General features: G+C 38.5%; 1 protein-coding gene and 1 long non-coding RNA gene across 2 annotated transcripts; one reads left to right on the forward strand and one right to left on the reverse strand.

Moving 5' to 3' along the window:
- The first annotated feature begins 1,551 nt into the window (after window positions 1-1,551).
- Window positions 1,552-22,634, forward strand: kcnk10b (potassium channel, subfamily K, member 10b). Its single transcript, XM_042388586.1, has 7 exons — window positions 1,552-1,687; window positions 5,271-5,686; window positions 17,212-17,329; window positions 19,426-19,586; window positions 19,862-20,054; window positions 20,177-20,319; window positions 21,305-22,634. Exons 1-7 carry the CDS (start codon window positions 1,633-1,635, stop codon window positions 21,953-21,955), a joined length of 1,737 nt encoding a protein of 578 aa, XP_042244520.1. The 5' UTR covers window positions 1,552-1,632; the 3' UTR covers window positions 21,956-22,634.
- Window positions 9,050-14,784, reverse strand: LOC121880947. The gene is made up of 2 exons (XR_006091656.1): window positions 14,697-14,784; window positions 9,050-9,667 (listed from the first exon to the last, which is right to left on the reverse strand). It is a non-coding gene; the product is annotated as an uncharacterized LOC121880947 (long non-coding RNA).
- Window positions 22,635-24,023: the final 1,389 nt, after the last annotated feature.

Here is a 24,023-nt window from a genome sequence, read left to right on the forward strand (position 1 = left end):
ATATATCAGATTCATAAACATTTCAGCAACAGACATTTTGACTTTTTATAGCAGGAACGGCACAGGAAGAACTAATGACATTGATTCTAATTTCTACCAATTTCTACTAATGTCAAGTCAAGTACATACTTTACATTATTGCTAACCCTTTTTTCAAAGTATGCCTGTTTGTTTTCGACTCCCTAAGTGCTTTCCCTTACTTTCAATCCAGGTATGTGGTTTCTTTCACATTTCTGTCTGGCCCAGTTAGTAAAACCTTTTGAATTTTTTCTCACTTTTATATGATATTATATCCTCTATTTTTTTTATCCAGTTTTTTAATTTTAATCCATTTCAATTAACTTTAATCTTTTATACTTATGATGTTTGCTTTTTATTGCTGTATTTTGTATACTGGTCTGTTTTTAACTGTTAAAAAGCCCTTTTGTTATGAAAACAGATATATAAATGAAATGTATTGTATATGTAATATAGTCATGGTAACATAACTTGGACAAAAATAAAAGCAGTTCTCAAGCATGTTTCAGGTATTTGCAAGCTAGCTTTCATGCAGTCTACTGAAATAAATGGAACACATGCTGGAGGGTAGGAAACCCATTAAACTAATGTAATTAAAAATGAATGGATGGACAAACAATACAAAAACAAGAACATAACCCTTTAAATATAACCTACCTTGGAAACTTGCAACACCTGAATACCTTTTGGCTACATAATCATAATCATCAAACAAATGTGCAATGTTTTGAGTTACACACCCACAAGCCTTCAGGCTTATTCTGTAGTCTTCTTAATATTTTCTGAAAACAACTTGTCCTGTTTGAAAATTGTTCCCTATAATAATCATCTTCATCATCTGTCAGTATAAGGGGCCTGACAGGAGTGCAAGGAGTGACTTGTCTGTAGCAATAGAAGTTCATAAATAATGCACTGTTTCTCATACATGTGAATGATGTAATGGTTTAAGTCTGCCTCTGATTTGGCGTACAGCTCTGACTTGCCGCCCTGCGCCATGTGCTCAGCCGCCGGTTGCCAAATGATGAGAAGATAATCCTATTTTGGAGAATTAAACACACAAGAGTGAGTATTTTATAAACGTATTAGATAAAATTGGTGAAATTGTAGCTGATGCAAAGCTCGAAGCAAGTTTCATTCAGCTATTTATAGTAAATGGCAGGTGGAGTAGCGCGCTTTTGGAATGAAAGGGAGGAGAGCATCCTCCCCCGTTGTTCTGGCTGCCGGTTTAACGCGTGCGTAAAGTTGCTTGTTTGGACACACTCCGACTGTGTTTATGGACCGGACCACTGGTGTGTGTGTGTGTTTTAGTGTGAGATGTAATGTGGTTTGGTCCATCGAGCGGTGCGACAGCTCAGTGAAAGGTCTCACAAGTATCTCAGTCAGACGAGCATCACGCGTCCGAGCGAGGTGGAGAAAAAAAGGAGGGGGGGCAGCAGAGGCAGACAATGCGGTTTTGCGATGCGTTTATTCCTCCGTATTTACACCCACATTCACGAAAAGATGATTTGCCGAAGATGTGGGAAAATAATTCCTCGTGATCTAACTATTTTTCTGCATTTTTTACTATCGCATTGAATCAATTTCACAGCGTTTTGATTAAGAACAAAAATAGAGATGAAATTCCCACTAGAAAACCAGAGGAAACAAGTTAACTGGGACCCAGAACAAGGTCGGTAAATACTGCTTTCCTATTGTGTGATAACTTTAAATATGTGTCATTTGAATTGTAGCTTAATCTCAACATGTCTTGGAGATATATGAGAGACAATAAATCGCATCAGGGTGTTTACCGGCCTGAACAGTTTTACACAATTTCTAATTCATGATTGTGTTCAATTCACTTTCCGTTTGTGTATTTCTGTTATGCAAAAACGACAATTAATGCAAGACAAAGCGGCTGGGGGTATTTCTTTATTCCCAGTGTGCTCAACAGGGGGGCAGCGCTGCGGAGAGCGGAGCTTCTGCTGCGTCAAGCTTACAGAAATAACCGGCATGAGACCGGAAAAGCGGTCGAAATAAAAATAAAAGGTCATGTGTGCACCAGAGGCATGAAATTCTATGCATGAGGTCATCATTTCTAACTATAACTATCAACATGCGTTATTATTATATATATTATGAATCATGACTGGTAATGCCAAATATACATCTTACAGGCAATGTTGCTCCTTAGTTGTGAATGTGTTTTGTTTATTTTTTATTTTTTAATAAAATGAACTGTTCTACTTTTGTTTTGAGGTAAATAGAGTGAAAGACTACTATTTACGATTTCAATTGCCGGAAGTCGTAGGCCTGCACTCGTTATTCAGGCTAGCTTGACGCTGTATTGTGAGGCTCAGCTGGTGAGTTAAACGCCTGCAACCTGTCTAGTGCCATAGGGAATAACCTGAGCCAACCTAAAATTTGCCTTCATGTTTACTAGTTTTGAATTTTGTTCATCAGAGGGTAAATTATGCCTTTATATCAAGCGTTTCTCCATAATAAGCAGCTGACACAATGAATGTTGACAAAGTGAAGATTTCAAGTGTCCCACATGTAAACAGTGTGAATGCAACATTTCATAATGGTAATGAAAATCATCATCATCCACACCATTTTCTGTGGCTGAATTGAGGGACGTCTCCTTTATGGACATGAGTCTCCGGTGAACATTTCCTCTGCTTTGGCCAGTGATTCTGGAAGCAGAGATTGAGGGTTGAGAGAGAGTATCAGATAATATTAGATAAAAAAAAAACACTGCTCCACTCAGGCCTAATTTAATTGGCAAAAATCAATATGAAGCAACTCCAGTGGTTTGATTTTAGATTAATGTCACACAGTTTCAAAAATCTGAATCCTAGTTATGTTCATCAGAGTTTTGGTTTTGCCTTTGTGGTTTAAAATATCAATCACAGTCATATGTTCTTTTACTTATAATTTTTTTTTTAATCATATAAATTGATACAAGTAAATAAATAAGTGATAAACAGCTTTCTGACCTGCCCTACAGTGTAGCTGCCTCTGCCCCGCTGCACACAGCTGATTTATTCAATTTCACTCACTCATAAGATGAGATGTAAAGCAATTAATGTCTTACTAAGACTAGTTACGGACTTGGCCCAGTTTGCTGTTAATCAGTAGATGTTCCATCATAATGACTGCACCAAATACATGCAGGATATTCATATAGGGTCATAGTCTTTCTGCTGCTTCACCCTTCAATCTTAATACTCTAATTCATCTCATGTTCTAAAAATAGCCAGCCACCGCCCTTAAAGGCAGATACTGTAAATTGAAAGTGGCAGTTTTGCACCTTCCTGAAGCTTCTGACATCACTTTAGTGTTATTGAGTCACTCGTGATACAGGGATTAACTAACAAGATTCATAGCTGGTGGAACAGTGAATAAGACAATTCCTGGATGTCCTTGACTCATGAAGGTGGGGCGTGTGTTAGTGTGTGTGAGTGCTTACATTCTGTTTAGCATATCACATAAGTGATCCTATCCCATTAAACAAAAAAATCCCTCAAACAAATCCATGTCTTATTCCTCTACCTCTGAGAGTTGCATCATTGTAGATACCAGGTGCTGCCTATGGCTCAGAGGCACTCCATGCTCTCTTGACGGAGAGATGCGGGGGCGTCAGGGGTGAAGGCCGGAGCCCTAAATAGCTTATACGATGCTTTATATACATTAAGGTAATCTAAATTTGCCTTCCCCCAAGGTGCTTCTTTGCCACTTGGATGACCTGCCCCAGCACACATGAATTGATCATAAAACCCATCCAGAATCTATTGACTGAAAGTGTCACTTATCTACTCTTATAGTGTATTAGAAGAATTGATTTCTATCTCCCAGCAAAGACGATAACACAATTTGTACCTCCACATAGCAATACTGTAAGGGCTTAGTTGCAAGTGGTGTGGAATGTGTGTGTGGCTAAATATTACTAATGCTTTTCTTGTTTTGCTTTGTGGATATAATCTTCAGACAATAATTTAAATAATGCACCTAATTCAGGATGTTTTTCCCTTTTAATTCATGCATTCATTTAATGACAGCCTTCAACTGGCTACAGGGTTTCCTGCATTAGTGATTAAGGCAGTAGTTGTGGACTTTTGAGGCTCCACTTCAGAGGACTAATGGCTTTTATGTGTAGAGCTCTAAACAAATTCCCAGCATGATAAGCAATGGAGAGTCTCGCTGTGGCCCACCTTTGGCACAGCTGCAGGCCAGATAGACGATGTTTTTTACTGATAGCTTTGGATGTTGGCTTTGTGAAGAGCCCTTTATTAGCGTAAGAGAAGAAAATCACTTGCTTCATGCAGATGACTATAGGTTTCCAATTGCTGTAATGAGGTTTTGTTTATGTGTGTATTGAGCAGTTTGTAGTTTGACGTTTAAGTGATAGACAAAGCTTAAAGATCCCCTCCAGGCAAGTTGTAAGACATAGAAAAATACTCTTCTTATTATAATAATTTATGTCAAACATGGTTTTTCCTCTTAAAAAAAGTTAAGTTACCTTGTTATAATCTTTAAAATGACATTTCCTCATCCTCCCTTATCGACAAATCCAGAATCTATGAATATGCAAATATTTTTGATATTGATATTTGATTTTTTTTTTCTGGGAGGGGATGGGGGGATACCACTGTTCGAAGAGCTGCGGACTGAGATTACTGTGAGCAGCAGGCATGGGAATAAAATACAATATTTATATAAGATTTGTGTATATTTCTTGCTTTCCCCTTCTAGTGTCAAACTGTACATCATTCTGCACAGTGAAGGCAAAACATCCAAGTGAAGTAACAAGAAGAAATCAAATTTTTGAGTGGAAGGGGGCTTTAAATTGGGAGACAATATTGCAATTAAACAAATTCAATGCATAAATTTAAGTTTTAGCTATTGCAACAGACTGGTTATCACAGACCATTAGAAGGAACAGACACTACAGAAGAAGAAGAACTGTAAACACAACACTGGAAATGTCCAAGATGCCCTGTGTAATCATCTCACACTCCCCTATAAATCCTTAAAGACTGCCTACAAAACATCATCTCAGATAATTTGTTCTCATAACTCAATCTGTCTTCACATTTTTCATATCCTGTCTGTAACAGATTCAGGGCCTTCAGCCAACTGTTAGAACTGTCTGCCCATTTTTATTTGCCAAACAATTCATCAGAATTATTTTCATAAGATACAGTATTGCTGTCGCTGTCTTGGTAAACAACACATATGTTAATCCAGTTTCCTCTCATTCTCTTTCCTAGTGGCGGTCCAGACCAACTTGGTCCCTCCCAAAAAGGCCCAGTCTGGCATGGTGAAGTCAAGTCTAGTCCAGGCCAGTGTGGCAACCATGCAGAACCCCATGGGTTGTGACCCGAAGGCCAACGGTCACTGTCCGCTGCCACGCCTGTCCATCTCATCCCGCTCTGCCAGCGTGGTGGCCAGCATGGACGCCAGCTACGACGGCTCTGCTGCAGCGCTCCACTCTGTGATGAAGTGGAAGACGGTGCTGGCGGTGTTCGTAGTGGTTGTTCTCTACCTCGTTTGTGGAGGTCTGGCATTTCAGGCCATGGAGCAGCCGTTCGAGAGCAACCAGAAGACCAGCATCACTCTGGAGAAGGCTTCCTTCTTGGAGAGACACCCCTGTGTTACTCCTGATGAGCTGGAGGCACTCATCAAGGTGAGTCCTTTGAACTTGAGTTTTAGATTTTAGATTTAGATTCATGTTTAATACTCCGTTCCTTGTTTTCTCCCTTGAGCTCAGATAGCCACAGAAATATTGTATAGTGTATTGTGTTTGTTTACACATGTTGAATCAATTCATCACCAACATATTAGTTTATATGTAGGATAAGAAGATAAGAAAAATGAAATGAAATGAAAATCCACTTTGATTGGTAGATAAAAAGAAGACAGTCAGTGGACTGACCTTTATAGCAGCGGTTTTATAGATGGCGATTGCTATCAGGGGTAATTAGAGGTCTCAAGGTAATTAATTCTGGTTTCATTAGCTAGTCACATGTTCTTGAAAAGCATGGATGTTGCATCCTTTCATGGCCAGATTGTCCTTCAGCAAATGAGGCCTTTAATCCCAGTTTCCATCAACGGAAAAAAAAAAGAAAACTGCTGCAGTATTTTACAGAATAAATTCTTGCTTGCATGCATATACAGTAAAACTAGTTATGTAACATCATATATAATTTTGATTTTAATGGCTAAATAACAATCAATTTGAATGCTTTGTTAAAAAAAAGGCTTTTTAGTTGACTCATTTGGAAAAGTTTAGATTTCACGGTATTTGTAATTATGACAAACTAGTTTCAACTTAAAGGTCCACTTACTTGCTTTTTAAAGGTCCAGTGTGTAGTCTTTAGTAACATCTAAAAGAACAGACTTGGTAAAAAAATTTAATAGATTATTTATAAGTATATATTAATTAGTGTCTAATCAGCTGAAAATAATAATTGTTGTGTTTTCGTTACCTTAGAAATAAGCCCTTTATATCTACATGGGAGCGGGTCCCCCTCCACAGTGGCCGCCATGTTGCATCGCCATGTTTCTACAGTAGCGCAGAACGGACAAACCTAACACTGGCTCCAGTGAGGGCCTTACGTGTTTTAGATTCAGTGGGCGACTACCGGAAATGCACTGGTTTTAAAACGAAGAAGAGGAACGGACAAAACATTTTGTATTGTGAGAAGTTTTTGAAACCAAAATCTGATAAACGGAGGATCATAGTTATTTAGAACACGAAGAAGCTAAACGAAATCGGGACAAGCAACGGCATAAAACGAGGATAAACCCAGATGGAAATCTGTGATGAGAGAAATGTTTGCAGACTGACGCAGAAGTTTCCTGTTTACTGCTGGACAGGTAAGAGTGTAATGTATATTTATTTTGCCCCGCTGGTAATGGTTCAAAACCTAGATGATGTACAATGTTTATTAGCAGCACATTAGTTTCCCTGAAAAGAAACGCCACCACGTAATGTTAAATTTTAGCGCACTTTAGCCTCAGTTTGTGCCTCTCATGGAGCTGGTGGTCTGATAAGAGACAACAGGGAGGCAAAGTCGTGCTAATAACCCAACGATTTATTCATTTTCTGTGGCAGTAAGACAACACATTGATTGATAACTAAGATATTTAGCGCTGGTGATGTGCTAAAGACAGTAAGTCAGAGTAATGAGTTAGTGTGAAAGATTAACTGAGGAGAAGTCTGCTCATCACCGAGTTAATGCTGCCTGTGAATATATATTTATATTTTTCACAGTGCTCCATGATTTCATTGTTTGCTCCTAATTTGTCATTTAGGAGCACATGTACACATTGGGGGGCAAAGTTAGCTTATAGTCCAACACAAGTAACGTTTTCCCTGTTTCAATGTTGAAAAACATGTAATTGCTACCAGAGTTTTAATTTTACATTTATCAGTCAGAAGTGAAATTTTTCTGTTATTTATTTTGGTATGTTTATCCAGGCCAGCCAAGGCGCCCAGCATCTTAGGACATAACATAATGTATTACAAGGGTTTGTGACTGTGTCATGTAGCACTTATTTTCTTGATGTTGCTGTTGTTTCTCCAGCTATGAGAGAGGTCCTGTAGCATCGATGCATGGTATTGCCTTTATCTTCATCCTAAAGTGACTGTGTAATAGGTCAGGGGTATTTCACCATGTGCCATTGATGGCTGGGAGTACGTTGGTTTTCATTACAACCAAAGACAACAAAAGTTGATTTCACTGAATAGTTACTTGTCTCTGACTGAAAGTGTATTAAATAATCTGATCTAGTCTGTTGTTGAGATGAAAATCTGCATGGAATAAGGTTGAACAGTTTCTAGTGAGCACATTTGATAGATAGATAGATAGATAGATAGATAGATAGATAGATAGATAGATGATTTATAATAGTAAGTTAATTCATTTGTGCTGTTTTATTTTTCTCAGGCACTATGGGTTGGCATTAGTCACCATGTCTGTGACATTCACACCCGCCATAACAGAAGTATTGCAGGCCAAGTCAGGAGAGGTCTAGGTAAGTGATACACATTTGTTTGCCTATGTAGCATATTAACTTACCCTGTAAGTCTTACTCTTGATTAAATAGCACTATTTTCACATGTACAACTGTATAAAATGTATGAAATAGTAAATTATCTCTGTGTGTAATGGTACTGTCTTCCACAGAAGCAGTTTTCCATGCAGCTGCTGCTCTACAGACAACTCCTGGAGCAGATGAGGAACAGCAGTGCCAGTGAATCATGGGTGTTGTTCCTGCCATGAGAGCATCTTCATCCAGAGCAGTAAATTGAATACCTTTGGTGTGGTTTTGGTCTGACCCTTGTCAGCTATTATATGTGCAGCAATTTGACTGCTGGAAGGTGATCGGATAAGTTTAATCACACTGCTTTTAGTGTTCAAACAGACTAATGATTTGAGAGATTGTTCTGTCTTTATCAGAATCAACTCTGAAGAACACAGAATAAGCTGTCAATATGTTTGTGTTTGAACAGTAAAAGCTGCATGTTTATGTTATCCTTATATTGTCCAGATTGAAAGGGATGTCCAAAAATGTTTCTGTTAAATAAAAGATGTTTTTATTACAAATGTCATTATTCTTAGTGTTGTTTTTATATTTTTATTTTGTGGTTCAAACTAGTGAATTACAGTTAACATAACCTGAAGTGGCAATGTAAATTAATCCATAACATGTACTACATTGCCCTGTTCTGAGGATCAGTGGTATTCCAACTTCACTACTGTTTTATGTTGCTTTCCAAATATAAATAATGACAATATAAATTAATGGTGGAAGTGGTAATGACAATATACTGACTGCAGGGAAATACTGTCATTGTATAAGTATATATTAATATGTTTATCATTGCAATTATCACAGCACATCTGATGAATATCTATTATTTGGTAAACTTGCACATTTAAGTTGAACAAATGTGAATATATATAAACAAAAAGTTTAATAATTATCCAGAAAGTATATAAATATAGAAAATGTATAGAACAAGTATAAAATAAATAAAATATCAGAAATGTAACAAATAAATATGAGATGATTTGATGCCTTGATGATGAACAGGCAGGTGTGTGAGTACCTGAGATACTGTGTGGACGTTCCAGAGGACCTGGAAAGAAACTCAGAGGCCAGGTGTGAAACCAGTGTGATGTCTTTGGAAGACCAGGGAACTTGTCCCTGATCCTCCAAACACAGCAACTGGGGATGACAAGTCGGTTTCCCTGGCCTAAAGAGCCATGCTGTCAATAGATGAAATGTCTATAGGCAGCATAACGGTACTCCCGGTTGTCATCCCCAGGCTTCCTGGTTTGGCCAAATACCAAAATGTCCTCCCAGTACCGCCTGTGAATGCATAAAAAGCATTTTCAAGACAGAACTGGGAGAAGTGCGGTATTATTATTACACAATCTGAAGGGTACTGGCCATAGCATTTCCTCTCCCGGTCCGTAGGCATGTCTGTACAGTTACTACAAGTATACCATGGTACCCCTGGCACTCCAGCAAATGGTGGGACACCATGCCTGCACTGATGCATCATGAAGGCATCAAAAATGAACCCTGGCTGCCTCTGAAGCAGTTCACTGGTGAGCTTCCTGTGCTCCTCCAAGGTCATCTTTTCAAGAAGTTTCTGAAAAAATAAAACACAGGAAAAACACAGATAAGGCTTTATAGGTTACAAGTTTCATGATATGTTGGAAATATGGTAATGGTATTTCAGAATATGGATTGTAGGCTGTCCACTGTTCCCAAACATGTCTACAACAATAACATAATTTTAAAAAAAAGTCAAAATATTGCTGCTCGATACTGTTCCTATATAGTATTTATATAATCATTCAGTAGTGTTGCTGATGTTTTCAGTAGCCTCTTTTATACAGTGAACCGGCATTATAGCCGTAAAGAGGATCCAAGGGGAGGACATTTCTCTTCGTTTGATAACGTTAAAAGTAAAGTTAGACTTTTCTGTCGGCTTCCCAACTCATTTTAAAAAGACGAGAGAAAGAGAGAGAGAGAGCAGCTGTGGTCGAGTGAGCTAGAGGGTGAATGAAGAGAGGGAGCGCTAGTAACGTTAGTGGGGAAGCTGGTGAACCAGATCGATAAATGTTATTTTCTGATTGTTTCACAGCAGTTAGCTTCTAAAGCACAAACACACTCACACACCTCTTCAACCCTACAGCTGTGCGCTGCGCCGCCTGATTTGGTCTGAATACGGGCTAAACAGAACAGCGAGGCGGATTACAGGCGCAGTATTCCCGCCTTGAACGGGCTGTGTAAAAGGGGATACTGACTCACATTGCACTGATAACACATCAAACTATACAGACTACAGTAATGTAAAGCACAGAGCTGCTATGTAAATACCACTTTGTGTTGTATTGGCATTTTTAAGAGACTATTTTGTCACTTGTACTGCTCCTAAGGTAAAGGATGAACTCTCATGCTCACACAATTTGCATTGGTTATTTGTTGACAACTTCTCATACATTTGTATTTATGACTTCAGGCATCATAATTACAGTAATTGTTCTTAATGCTTAAGTTGGAGCAGGTTTTTTATTGTTGCTGCAGAGTCAGACACTCAAGCAGCATCTTTTTAGACAGTGTGGTTCAGTTTATTACAGAGGAGTGTCTGTACCGGTTGCTTTAATTTTTATCAAACAACAAATTCTAGTCTCTGTTGCAAATTTTACAACCGATTGTCAGCCTCCAGGACTATGGATTGTTATTACTGTGCTACTCTATTTAGCTGCACTTATGTGTATGCCAGTGGGTGGGTTGGATTCGTCATCCAAGAACACTCTGTGCTCGTACTAAATCCAGTTGGGATTTTACAAGTTTTAAGGGTTACATTTAACTCAGTCACAAGTTCTTCTTCGAAAGAGTGTTATCACAGCATAATAATGTTAATTCATAGGCATTTTAATAGCAATTTCATTATGTTTCTTCCTGCGGGGTTGATGAGTCAAAAATGGACTATAGCAACCATCAGAAGCTACACTCCCAGACTCTCTGCCCCCTGGTTGGTTGATAGTTGACGGGTAAATGTCATGATTAGACTCAGAGCAGGTCCATCCTCTAGCAGGAAGCACAGTAATATCTTCTTAAGTTACTGACAATATAAGGTTTATTTAAAAAATAGATTGATTGAATAACTAAGTTGAATGCCTAATACTGTCAACAGTGAATGTATTGGAAGTACAGTATGAAATTCCAGAGTGAGGCTTTACACCCACACATTCTGAATAAGGAAACTAGCTTAAGGCCATAACAGCATTGCTGTTTTAGCTGTAAGAAATGTTTGAAGTCAAGTCTTCTCATAGCCAAATATCAATTTTCTGATATGAAAGTGTGATGTATTTTCCATTTTAGCTAAATTAAGTAATTCTTCTGGTTTTTAAAGATCCAGGAAAATTTTTATGAACAGAGTGACCCTCTAGTACTAACCAATGATCTACATGAGACTCCATCAACGTCTTTCTGGCCATTAAAAGACAGATGGAAACTGTAAAAATAAATCACATCTTAAATATGAACTTGGGCACAAGGGTTGCTAAAAAACATGACTGACAACCCTTAAACCATGACATGGAGGTTGATTGAAGTGGACCTAAAGCATGCTATCTCTTCAATTTTCCACATTTTACCAACATAGCATGTCTTAAACAGGATATGCTGTATGTATTGGACCAGATAACAAGCAGAACAGAAAAAAAAATCAGTCCCATCATGATTAAACTGCACATTTTACAATATCATTTTACAGTGTCAGCCACTTTATCACACAGAGTATGGCGATGCTTCACGCTGCTCTGTGATATCAAAGCCAGAATTATGGGTCAAGATTTAAGGTCACTACATCAAGCTGGCATGTACAACTGGAAGCAGGATTGGAAAATGATTTGAGATGTGTCAGTGTGCAGTTGGCTGAGTGGAAAGTTTGATTTGTGAGGGGGTGTGATGATAGGAAATAGTTGGACTAAGCTCTGTCAAATACTCCTATAGACTGATTATACAGAAGATGTTCAGAAAGGGATTGTAATACCAAAGGACCATGTGGCAAAAGTCAAGTATATTTTTCAGGAGTACATAATAAATAGTATTTCACAGAAAGCATATGAAAATGCAGTAACTGATGTCAAAGAATAGTTTATATTTGAGGCAAAATCATAGCATCTGATCTAATCGTTAAGATAGCAAAGTGAACCTTTTTAAAAAAAATTGCTTTCCATGTTTTTCTCATTTAGTCAGAGAGAAGTAGAGACAAGATTCGTGTTAGTGCCACTATGGACCACCTCTGATTCTGTTAAATGTTAAATAACCCCAAAGAGAGAGAGAACCAACCTCATGGTATTTGGTATGTTCCACTTTCCGCTAGAATGGCTTCATTTGATGTTAGCATCTTCAACACTGCTCCAGTGAATACTGGACTGTCTATCTGCCTCTCTCTCCTCTACTCCACGCCCCCCTCTGTTCCTTTATTCTTTCTCAGAGAAGCATCCTTTCTTCTCCTTCTACTTCCCTTGCAGTGTTCAACCTTTGAGCCACAAAAGCTCTATCATGAGTTTATAAAAATCAATGAGAGTATTTCCTAAGGAGAAGTGTGAAAATAAAAACCTTTGGGATGGTGTGCTTGGGGTCCGGAGGGAATCAATTATTCATTGCACAGGCCAGCAATCACAGACCCACCGCTCGAAGCAGCAGTGGCTGAATCATAGAAAAGACTGTCTCCTGGACAAATGATCAGACTGGGACACAGGAGAGAAATATGACAGTATGTCTCACCAGGAACTGATTTGCTTGTATGAAATTTGCTTGAACTCATTTCACAATGTTACATCTAACAAATTGAATGTATTAAAGGAACAGTTTGAAAGATGAAATGAGAAGATCAGTACCACTCTCACTGTTTGTAGCCTACATTAAATATGAAGCTACAGCCAACAGTGGGTTAGCTTGGCTTAGCATAAAGACTGGAAACAGGGGGAAACAACCAGCCAAAGGTCCAAAGGTAATAATAATAATAATAATCTGCCTACCAGGACCTCTAATGCTCAATAATTAAGATGTAATACCGTATCTCACTTGTTTAATCTATACAAAAACAGACATGCAAAAACAATAAGTTGTGGTTTTACAGGAGGTTATGTGCTTTTTCTTGGTTGGGAGCAGTGATTTAACCCTGTATAAAACCACAGCTTGTGTAATAACATTTTTGTTTCTGTTCTAACTAAACAAACAAGATATAAAATGTTAATTAGTGAGCTTTAGATGAGTTGAGGGTGGATTTTGTTACTTTGGACAAAGTCAGGCTAGCTGTTTCCCCGTTTCCAGTGAAGTTAAGCTAACGACTGCCGGCTGTAGCGTCATATGTTCAGCTTAGTCTCGGCAAGAACAAGCAAATTAATGTTGAACTATTTCTTTAAAACAGAAGGAATAATATTCATTTTTCAGGCGTTTGACTGAGTTATGGTGGTACTTCAACCCTAAGCATGGCAAAAACCACAAATACCAAGCCAGTTTGAAGCTCACACTGGCAAATAACACAATTTTTTTGTGCTGTCTTAAGAAATGGCCTTCAGGACACGCTGCTTCACAAGTACTCCATCAAAAAGTCTGTCTGGTCTTCTAACAGGTTCTGTTATCGGCCTGTCCGTGCTGTGTCAAGGCTGTCAATCAGCCCAAGATCCTCTGTGGCGACACAGCAGTGATGACTCACTGTTGACAAACTGTTTTGCGGAGGAGTTGACAGAAAAATGGCAACCTTAGCAAGTGCGTGTACAGTCTGCGCACGCCTGAGATGGAAAGAGACTGTGAATTTTAATAGACTATGAAAAGTGTGCACTTGTAAAGGTTTGCTCCACAGCATGTGTTGACTTAATGTGTGTGAGTGTGAGTCCACACACGTCTGTTGACCTCCTCGTGTTTTCTTCAGTATTTGTGCAGTCCACCTACCCGCTGTGCGCCCACAAAGATAGCAGACCTAATTGCCTTTCCCAGTGCCGTAGGGATGACTCACGCTTTGGCACGTTGTGAAGCCGTGCTGTTATTGATACCAGTCAAGCCTCATTTATTGATGAGTCACTTACCTACAAATAAACATTTATAAACACTAAGCTACCTGCAGTAGCACTACATTAGGACATGCAACCGATGGTGTCTATATATATATGTACTATTAAATGTTGATCTCTTTATTAAAATGCTGCAATAACATGTTCCAGACAAGACTCAGTTCCTCAGGTGTCTACGTAATGTGCACAAACTATTAAAATCTAATGAAAGAAAAAAAATGTACTTAAATTTTTTATACACCCTTGTGTCTTCAAATTTCTCATCTATGTGTTGGCCTTATGGAATCATTCAGTCATTTTTTCATATTTTTTCATATTTGTTCCAAATTAATACAATAGAATATTTTTTAAATTCTTTTAGTGGCATCTCTTGTCACTGTATAACATCAACTTATTCTGTGACTTGCTCCTGCTCAGTGCTCACTTCATAAAGGGTGCTGATAAATTCAAACCAGCCTTATCGGTGAAGGACCCAAGTGCTTGGCAGTGATTTGTGCAGCTTTAATCCCTCAAAGGTGGTCAGGGTAAAGCTATAGATATTAGTTACGGTGAAAGTGCTGCAGAGGAGAGTGCTTGGCTACATACCATGGCTCACAGCGAAGGTGGGTGAAGGAGAGTGTGAGTGAGGCACCATGCTGGCTGGATCACTGCGGTCACCTGCTGTGGGGTAGAGAGACACACTGAGGGGATAAAGATCTGCAGTCAGTTTATTTACTCTCTAATGATCCCACAGTGTAGAATATGAAACCACACATTAGCTAACAGCCCATCACAATCACTTGTGCATCTTCAAGAATGTCTGTGCTCTGAGTCTTTTATGCAGTCAAAATGGAATAGAGCATGTGTGAAAAAAAACAGTGTCGTCCCTAATTACCATGCTGCAACACATATCAAAGCCACCATCCGCATGCCTCCAAAGTACATGTGGACAAGGAGGATTTTCCACATAAAAAAGCGTGAACTTGGCTGTGAAAAAGGCGGGAGACAAAAATAGACCTCCTCATTAAGTATTCAGATACACTGTGAGGCTATTTATAGCTCTCCCTGACTCCAGAATTAGGCTATTTGGGGTTTATTATATAATTACCGGTTTGATATTGCCCCTATAAAGTAGTTGTGTCTGCCAAAACCTATGTAATAGCATTGTTGTAATTGGCTAATTTTAGAATACAAAAATTAGTCTCATTAGGGGGGGGTTGCACTGATGGAGCTGAGGTACTCACATGCGAGATTATGAGTAGGCATGTGCAGTGATGTGTGGCGGTGCATAGAGGAGGTCCTTCACTCTGTCTGCTTTGAAATGTGTGTCACGAGAGTTGATACATATTTTATAATATGGACAAGCACCTCACTAACAGCTTGCTTGGATAGACTGGGGGTTGCTCTGAATGAATATGCTGTGCCAGAAATGTTGGTAAATGTACTGAAGCTATTTCTTAACAAAGGTACAAATCTGATGTCGGGAGAAAAAGATTTTTATTTGAGCCCAGAGGCAAAATTCAAACTACACATTTCCACAGTGATAAGAGAATACATGGTTCTCATAACATGCCCCTAAACCCAGAATTTTAGAAGGAAAGCCAGATAGTAAATTAACTTTTCATGGCTACATAATGGAGCACAGAGGGAGATCAATGACAATAATGATGCAGTAAATGCAGAACACTGTGGCTTCTTAATGTTTTCCAGACACTATAGATAACCTGGGGATAAAGAAAGGCTGAGGAACTAAAGAAAAAGGCTGACACTGACAAAAAGAGAGATAAAGGTCTTTGTGCTGTGTGTGAAAGTCTATGCAGATTTAGTCAGCATGAACTGTAAAAATATGCAAATTAGGTAAGAATGCTGAGTGCAGAAACAGCTTCACGTGAAGAGGCAGACACAGAATTATTTAAACAGATCATGTTCTAGATGTTAATGTAAATTATATCTACAGGATATGTTGACATTGTAATGCTTGATTTTTTTTATGTGCATGATAAATCGGTGACCACCCTAATACTGCAGAACACTTTTAGTCAAGCAACACTCAACATGAGTTGTTCTACATCCAGTTTTTTTTCATACAGGAGAAAATTACCCCACAAGAGCCCACAAGAAAAATCGGAGAGCTTGTGAGATTATTAACAGGAAAAGAAAGCAGAAAAAGTTATGCTACACAAAGTTATGCTTGCCTTTCTTACTTTCCTCTAATATTTGCTTTTTTTCTCATGATTTACTGGATCATTTTACATCTTTTTTTCACAAGCCAAAAAACATTGCTAACACTGCCCTTATGCAAAATGTTAAAATAATAAAATGATAAAATGTTTAATTAAGTGTTTATTTTATTAGTTTTTAATTACACTGTGCTTGAAATCATTAATTTAATGAAAGATAACAGTATTTTGTAAAACGATAACACATTATGATGATACAATTTCACTGAACTATACAATAATATTGAATTGATTGTAATTCCCATCCACTTGGCTCTAATTCCTGTGTTCATACAGCTTTATGATATGTGTGGGTAATTCAGTTCTCCATCTAATTTATATCCCCCTCCCCCCTTTCAGGACCTTCCCAACACTCTTTCTTCTCCTTTCTCATTCTCTTTTATCAGGTAGTGACCTTCCTGGATGATGTTGAATTAGTCACACTCAATATATCCTCAGTTACCTCATGAGTGTTACACAATCAGTAGCATGGGTGACCCACGCAAGCAAAAACAAACACACATAATAGACACCTGTATAGAAACGTGCACATTAACAGTAGCAGGAGGTGGGTTAATGTGCTCACTCTCTTCATGCCATGTGTAGTGAAATCAAAGCAGACACGTGTGTTTGTTGTGTTGCGATCAGCCGACCTGGCATGCAATAGTAACCCTGAGTGTTTGTGAGAAATTAACAGACTAAATGTAAGTCAGGTGCTTCTACATGTTTTTGTGTGCCTGTTTTCTTTCTGTCCAATAATGTTTGTCCATTATTTCACATTTACACGCTTTGCCTTTTATGTTGCTTCAAGCTGGATATCTCAGATTCAAGCACTTACAAGCACCTGCTCCACGAGGAAATAAATTATCATAATTATGATTAATACATTTTCCTCTTTCCAGCATGCCATAGATGCTGTGAGTGCAGGGGTGAGTCCCATTGGAGACACATCCTACAACTCCAGTTACTGGGACTGGGGCAGTGCCTTCTTCTTTGCTGGAACGGTCATCACAACTATTGGTAATTAATCATCTTTTATCCTCTTATGCCTGTTAAATCTACAGCTGCCATTCATTGACTTCTATGTGCTGTATCAGATTTCACTTGGGGATTTTTTTTGGTTTCAGAATAAATGTTGACAACATCCAGATATCAAATCTATGATTTCTCTTAGCTGTGGATTTAATGTGTTGAGAGGGAAATAAATATCACATTGTCACTATTGCAGAATTTTGTAAATTTAAGGATATTATAGCCTAGCTTTGGTGATGAGCAGTATGGTCGACTGAACAACATTATCAGCATCTAAATACAAGATTAATAGGCACTTATTAATTTTCTAAGAAGCATTGTAAATGGGATTTGTTCTTTCGGTTGGGAAAGTGTATTTTCACATTACAAATCTGTGTAAATCCTCCTCCCTTCTTGCTGCCCTTAGGTGAATTTTACAAATCCTTTTGCCTGCATGAGGTGGCACTAATGATGCAAAGCCCAAGCACTGTGGGATTTAACAACCTGTGAAGAGCAACATCATAAGCAAACACTGCTGACATAGATGATGTGGTTTCACATAGTCTCTTCTTTCCCCTTTTCCCTTTGTCTTGCTTTCAAAAGACAAACATGTTATGACAATTTATGATCAAATTGTCTGCCTTGGGAGAGTGGAAGTTTTGATCAAGTGAGACTGTTTGCATAGGATATTATTTAGTAAAAGGTATTTTTCCTTATGTCCTTTTGTTGTATTTAGGAGCTGTCATTTTAACATACAAGTTGATCCATTAAAATTTGTATACCTTCTCTATTAGCTATGTGTTTCTTCATTTAAATGGCACGAAAAACACAGTGTCCCTGACCTGCTGTTATGGTGTGTAGTCCAAAAATTTTATTAACTATGTCATTTACTAATATGCTGCTGAGCATCCTTTCAGTGGCTTCTTTTATTTCCCTGGTCAGATAGGGAATTATTTTTTTACCTCTAACTGAGACATCCAGCTTCAAATAACTTAACAGCTATAAACAGATGAAAACTGTAATTTCTAGACAGACACACACACACAAACACACAAAATGTAAGGAAAATGTTAAAGATAAAACTATTTTTGATGTTAAAATCAGAAAAACAGAATGACAGTAAACACGTTACAGACAGAATTCATGTCATGTCAATGTTCTTGTCACAACAGTTTGAAATTGGAGGACCTGAGTACAGTATATGCTTTGTCTCCTGTCTCACCGGATTCTTCATTGTATCTCTGTCACTGTAGGACCATAATTAATGTAATTTTGTCCAAGGGGGAACCTAATTAACATCTCTCTAGGAGCTTTATTTACCTAAGACTCCTGCTGCAGTAACTAAGAGGTATTACATAAGGGCTTCGATTGATTATGTTGCATAAGAAAGTCTTAATTGTCTTCTTCTGCGTCTCATCTTACTCTTAGTACCCCACCTCTCCAGCTAAAAGGAAACATTCCCACAACATTGGCTGCTGTTACCTACAAGCTCTAATAATGTTTTAAAGAAAATGTTTTAATGTAATGTTCAAAGAACATTTTAAGGATGTTTATCATTTCAAATAATGTTCCTATAAGGTTAAATGACATAAAATTTTTACTGTTCTTCTGAGGATGTTTGGAGGACATTGTTGAGGTAACACATTTTAGAATGGTCTTTTATAAAACATTCCCACAATGTAATATGATAACAAAAGAACATTCTCACTACAACATTCAGAAAATGTTTTGAAAATGTTAGGGCATAATGTTCCAACCATGTTATCACTAAACATTTTAAGAAGGTTGTCACCAAACATTTTTAGGATATTTTTTAGAGAACATTAGGCTAGAACATTCTGAGAACCAAAAAAAAAACTTCCCGCTGAAAATATTTTAAGGAATGTTTGGGCATAATGTTCTAATAATGTTATCAATAAACATTTTAAGGATGTTTCTAGGGAACATTATCCGAGAATTTTCCAGGAACCAAGAGAAAACTTTCCGCTGAAAACATTATTAGAACATTTCATGTAACATTCTCAGAATGTTTTTAGAACAAAAATTTACTAACTTACCCTCATTTCTCTCCTCTCCTCGTCCTTGCGCTTTCCTTGTGTTGACAGGTTATGGAAACATTGCTCCGAGCACAGAGGGCGGGAAAATCTTTTGCATCCTTTATGCCATATTTGGCATCCCTCTTTTTGGTTTCTTGTTGGCGGGGATTGGGGACCAGCTGGGAACCATCTTTGTGAAAAGCATCTTGAGAGTTGAGAGGATATTTAGGGTGAGATGTCATTACAAATGTATTTTTATCTGTTTGTGTGCGTGTGTGTTGAAGCGTTTTGTTGGTTTTTTTTCACATTCCAGTTAACTGTAAATAAACTCCCAATGCTTCTTTTTTGGCCCTTTATCTGTGGGAATTTCAACCAAATCAGTAAATTATAGTTATATATATATATATATATATATATATATATATACGTATATATATATATATTTTTTTAATTTATTTACCTGAATTAGCTCTCATGGCTTCCTCTATTTTGTTTTTTTTCTCAGCAAAAACACAAGCAGATCAGTCAGACTAAAATCAGGGTAACGTCCACCATCCTGTTCATCCTGGCTGGCTGCATCATCTTCGTCACCATCCCTGCTGTCATCTTCAAACGCACCGAGGGCTGGACCACACTGGAGGCCATCTACTTTGTTGTGATCACTCTAACCACAGTGGGAATAGGAGACTATGTGGCAGGTTAGATTAATGCAAAGGAATGGACTGTTTTGTAGAATTCACCTGAAATGCATTTTTGGTCTGCCTTCTCTGTCCATAATGCCTGTTTTTTGAACATTCTGACACTTTTCTTTCACCTCTAGGTGGAAACCGTAGAATCACCTACATGAAGTGGTACAAGCCGCTGGTATGGTTCTGGATCTTAGTGGGTTTGGCGTACTTTGCCGCCGTCCTTAGCATGATTGGAGACTGGCTTCGAGTGCTGTCTAAAAAGACCAAAGAGGAGGTGGGGTTCATTTGATTACACAGCTCACTATTACATTACAGTGGCAGAAAATAAAAGGTCACTCAGCTGCTGCCTTTTCTGGACCTTGTTAGAAGGCTCTGTAACAGGCTGCTATTGCCTGAGGTGTTCAATGGGTAGCTGTTTAATAAGTCCAGATGAGAAGATTCGTTATTGATTCTCTAGAGTGAATAACGATGTAAAGGGGCTCACTGTAGCACCAATAATACCATTTTTAGCACTATTAAATGGTAGTTGTTGAAACGTTTTTGTAGACTGATCCCTATTGTGTAGTTTCAAATAGATTTTTCAAACAGATCCCTCCAGAACAATCATTTATAGGTAAAAGTTACTATGGTGACCTTGTATTGAAGAGAAGACAACCGCACTCCAATTATTTTATTGTATAACCAATGTTTCGACCACACTTGTCTTTCTCAAAGCAAGTTCAACACAAGTGTCAGATACAGCCTCATATATATGAAAGACCCTAAACACCTCTATTTTCAATTTCTATATAACATGAAATATTCATGACCAAATAAGAAACAATCTAAGCCAAAGTTTGGAGGAAAAAAAAAATCCTTAGTTATTATTTATACAGAGTTTAAAGGACTGTGTGGGTGTGGTTTAATCACATTTGATTGACAGTGCTGGCTACGTAAACAAACAGCTCCGCAACTGCCATCACATTTTGATTAAAATGTTGATCAGCACTGACTGATGCACAGAAGCACGTCACTTCTTTCCAGCTGAGCCCTTCCCCGTTTCAAACCAGTGAGAATGTTTTGGAACCCCTTGAATCTAATATAATAAATTGGACAATGGAAAGCACAAATCTCTAATGTCACATAACCAAAAACTGTGCCTACACTGGCACAACAAGGAGGTGATTGGGACAATGATTACAACAATGATAATATCTTGCTGCTGCAGATTGTATCCCATATCCTTTCCTCATTCTTTCCTTATTGCACCATCGTCACAGGTTGGGGAGTTTAAAGCTCATGCAGCTGAGTGGAAGGCAAACGTACGAGCAGAGTTCCGTGAAACACGGCGGCGCCTGAGTGTTGAGATCCATGACAAGCTCCAGCGGGCTGCCACCATCCGCAGCATGGAGCGCCGTCAGCTGGGCCTGGAGCAGCGAGCTCACTCCCTGGACATGCTGTCTCCAGAGAAGAGGGCCATGTTCGCCAGCTTGGATGCTGGCCGCTTCAAGACTTCTTCCCAGGAGAGCATCGACACCAAGCTGAACAACCTGAGGCTGAAGGGCGCCTGTGAGCTGTATGACCATCAGGGGAGTGAGCAAACACAGCAGACGGCGTCTTCGTCAGAGGAGAATCTCTTCAACCTGCGCTTCGGATCCCTCACCAAGCTGGCCAGACGCAATAAGAGCCGTGAGCTGCGGAGGAACATTCCTGAAGATATTCGACGGGCAAGTGTAGGCATAAACAATGGCAGCGCCATGCTGGGTGAGGAGAGGACGGAAGAAGGTGAAGAAGATGGGGATCCAGATGAGGAAAACAGAGAAAGGAAAGAGGGCAACACCAGTCTGGCAAACCTGTCACAGTACACTATGGAGCGTGCCAAGTTGAATGGGTTCATACCAACACAGGCCAAAGATAGCGAGAATGACTAGGTATTTAATGGATGAACACCTCAGCCACAGACAGAGAGAAACAGAGTGAGATACTCAGACAGAGTCAGAACGAGAGTGCATGACCCTTTGAGATGTCAAGATTTGTGCCTTTCTGTTTCCTATGCTCAGTTTGGAACTGCTCCCAGGAAACTCAGTCATCGTGCCATAGCCATGGGAAGAAAATGTATTGCCAAAAATGAACAAAACAGAAGAGACATAAAAGGCTGTCGTTAAAATACCTCATTTTGGCTGGGCTACTTGAGAACTTCTACATGAACTATCTTGTCAGCACTGTTGTCTTTCAGCTTTCACGGCTCTTACTGTATGAGACATTTGAGAAACGGCTGTCTGGTAATGTTGAATCTTATTTTTTAACAATGTGGGCAGGACTTCCAGAGAGCTAGATTCATGTCATCCATCTTCAGAAACATTATCGATCTGCGCTTTGTCATCTCATACTGTGGTGGCTATTTTTAGCACAGCAGACTGCTACAAAAGGACTTCAATGTTCAATGAATGGAGGTTGGGAGGTTGTGTTTCTACTGGATCAATAGACAATACAAGCATTTACCTAGCTGACTTGTACAATTATTCCTACATTGTATGTGGCTTTGAAAATTTAGCCTTGGGGTATAGCTACTATATACTAAGAGCTCAGCAGAAAAAAAACAAAAACAAAAAAACCCACAAATTATTCTCATTGATCATGCATGGTTATAAAACACAACCGTAGCAATTGACATAAACTAACTTGAAAGCTTGTTACAGCTGCATTAATGTTTCTAATGAAATGTGCTTCTTTCAGTCATACTTTGAGAAAAAAACATATACATCAGTAATGATTGCCAACAGTTTCTGAACCACGAATCAACACAGCACTGGAAACCACCTGACAGACACACGTTTGGCCACGAGATTGTCAGCATTATTGAAAACACTTTAGTTCTGAACTTTTTATTTTGTATATGATGTTCACCTTATCACTGGTATCACTGAGACTTCTTCAATTTGTTTTTAATTAATGAATGTGTTGCTATTGATTTTGTACTCACCAAGCATGTTTGCATCTGTGTTTATGCATTTTTATATCAGCTAAACACTTGAGCTGTATTTTCCATTCAACTGTAAAATATGAACTAAATATGTTACGTTTTTGTATTTCTTTTCCTAAATGCAGTCTATCCTCACACTGAAATGTGTATTCCTGTAGTTCTTTGGGTTTTACTGGATGAAACGTTTGAAACCACACTTCATTTGTATTTACAAACAGGTACTGATACTACTGCCCAAAGTCTACTTTAGATTTTGAAGAATCATTAAATGTAATACTGACACGCATTGCATGCATTTCTAAAAAGATGAATTAGATACAAATTGGTTGTACTTGTAACCTGTTTATCTGACAGTAATAGCATTAACCTTTCCATGACCATGACCTGTGACAAGTTAAGTGACTATTTGTTGTGTACATTTCATGAAAAGATCACATTTAATGTAGTGAGTGCCTTTTTCCAGATAATAAATATGACAAATGAAATGTAAATGTTGCTAATTACTTCATACAAATAACAGAATCATCTTAATAATTCAAAATATGGGACAATGGTATTACAAGGTATTGGAATGGCATTGCTTATCAAAATGGCATTGCAGCACATATAATTACCGGAATTAAACATAAGGAGCCAAATTAAAGCCATCATGGTTGGCTTTTTTTCAATTATGAAAAAAATACCTTTTGCTACATAAGACTCTGCAAGCTGCTAAATGTTACATATGTTCACCAGTTAGTCACTAACTTAGTCTGTTGTTTGATGCTGAGCAGGTTAGTGTACTGTGGGGTTAGAGCTTTTTCACTGCCTTTTTCAACTTTTTCATAGCCTGGTTTTGATGGATCATGGTCGCGGACCAGCTGGTTATGGATCATTGGCTTCCATGAACTGTGGCTGCATATCCCATGCTGCCGTGGTCCTGCTTGGTGCCCATGCCTGCTGTTATTATAATTAAAGCTGCAAACAGCGATGATTGGGCCCTCGCACCCTTGCGTACGTCGCTGCATGGCGCAATC

Source organism: Thunnus maccoyii, chromosome 16, assembly GCF_910596095.1.
Source record: "Thunnus maccoyii chromosome 16, fThuMac1.1, whole genome shotgun sequence".
Taxonomy (NCBI): domain Eukaryota; kingdom Metazoa; phylum Chordata; class Actinopteri; order Scombriformes; family Scombridae; genus Thunnus; species Thunnus maccoyii.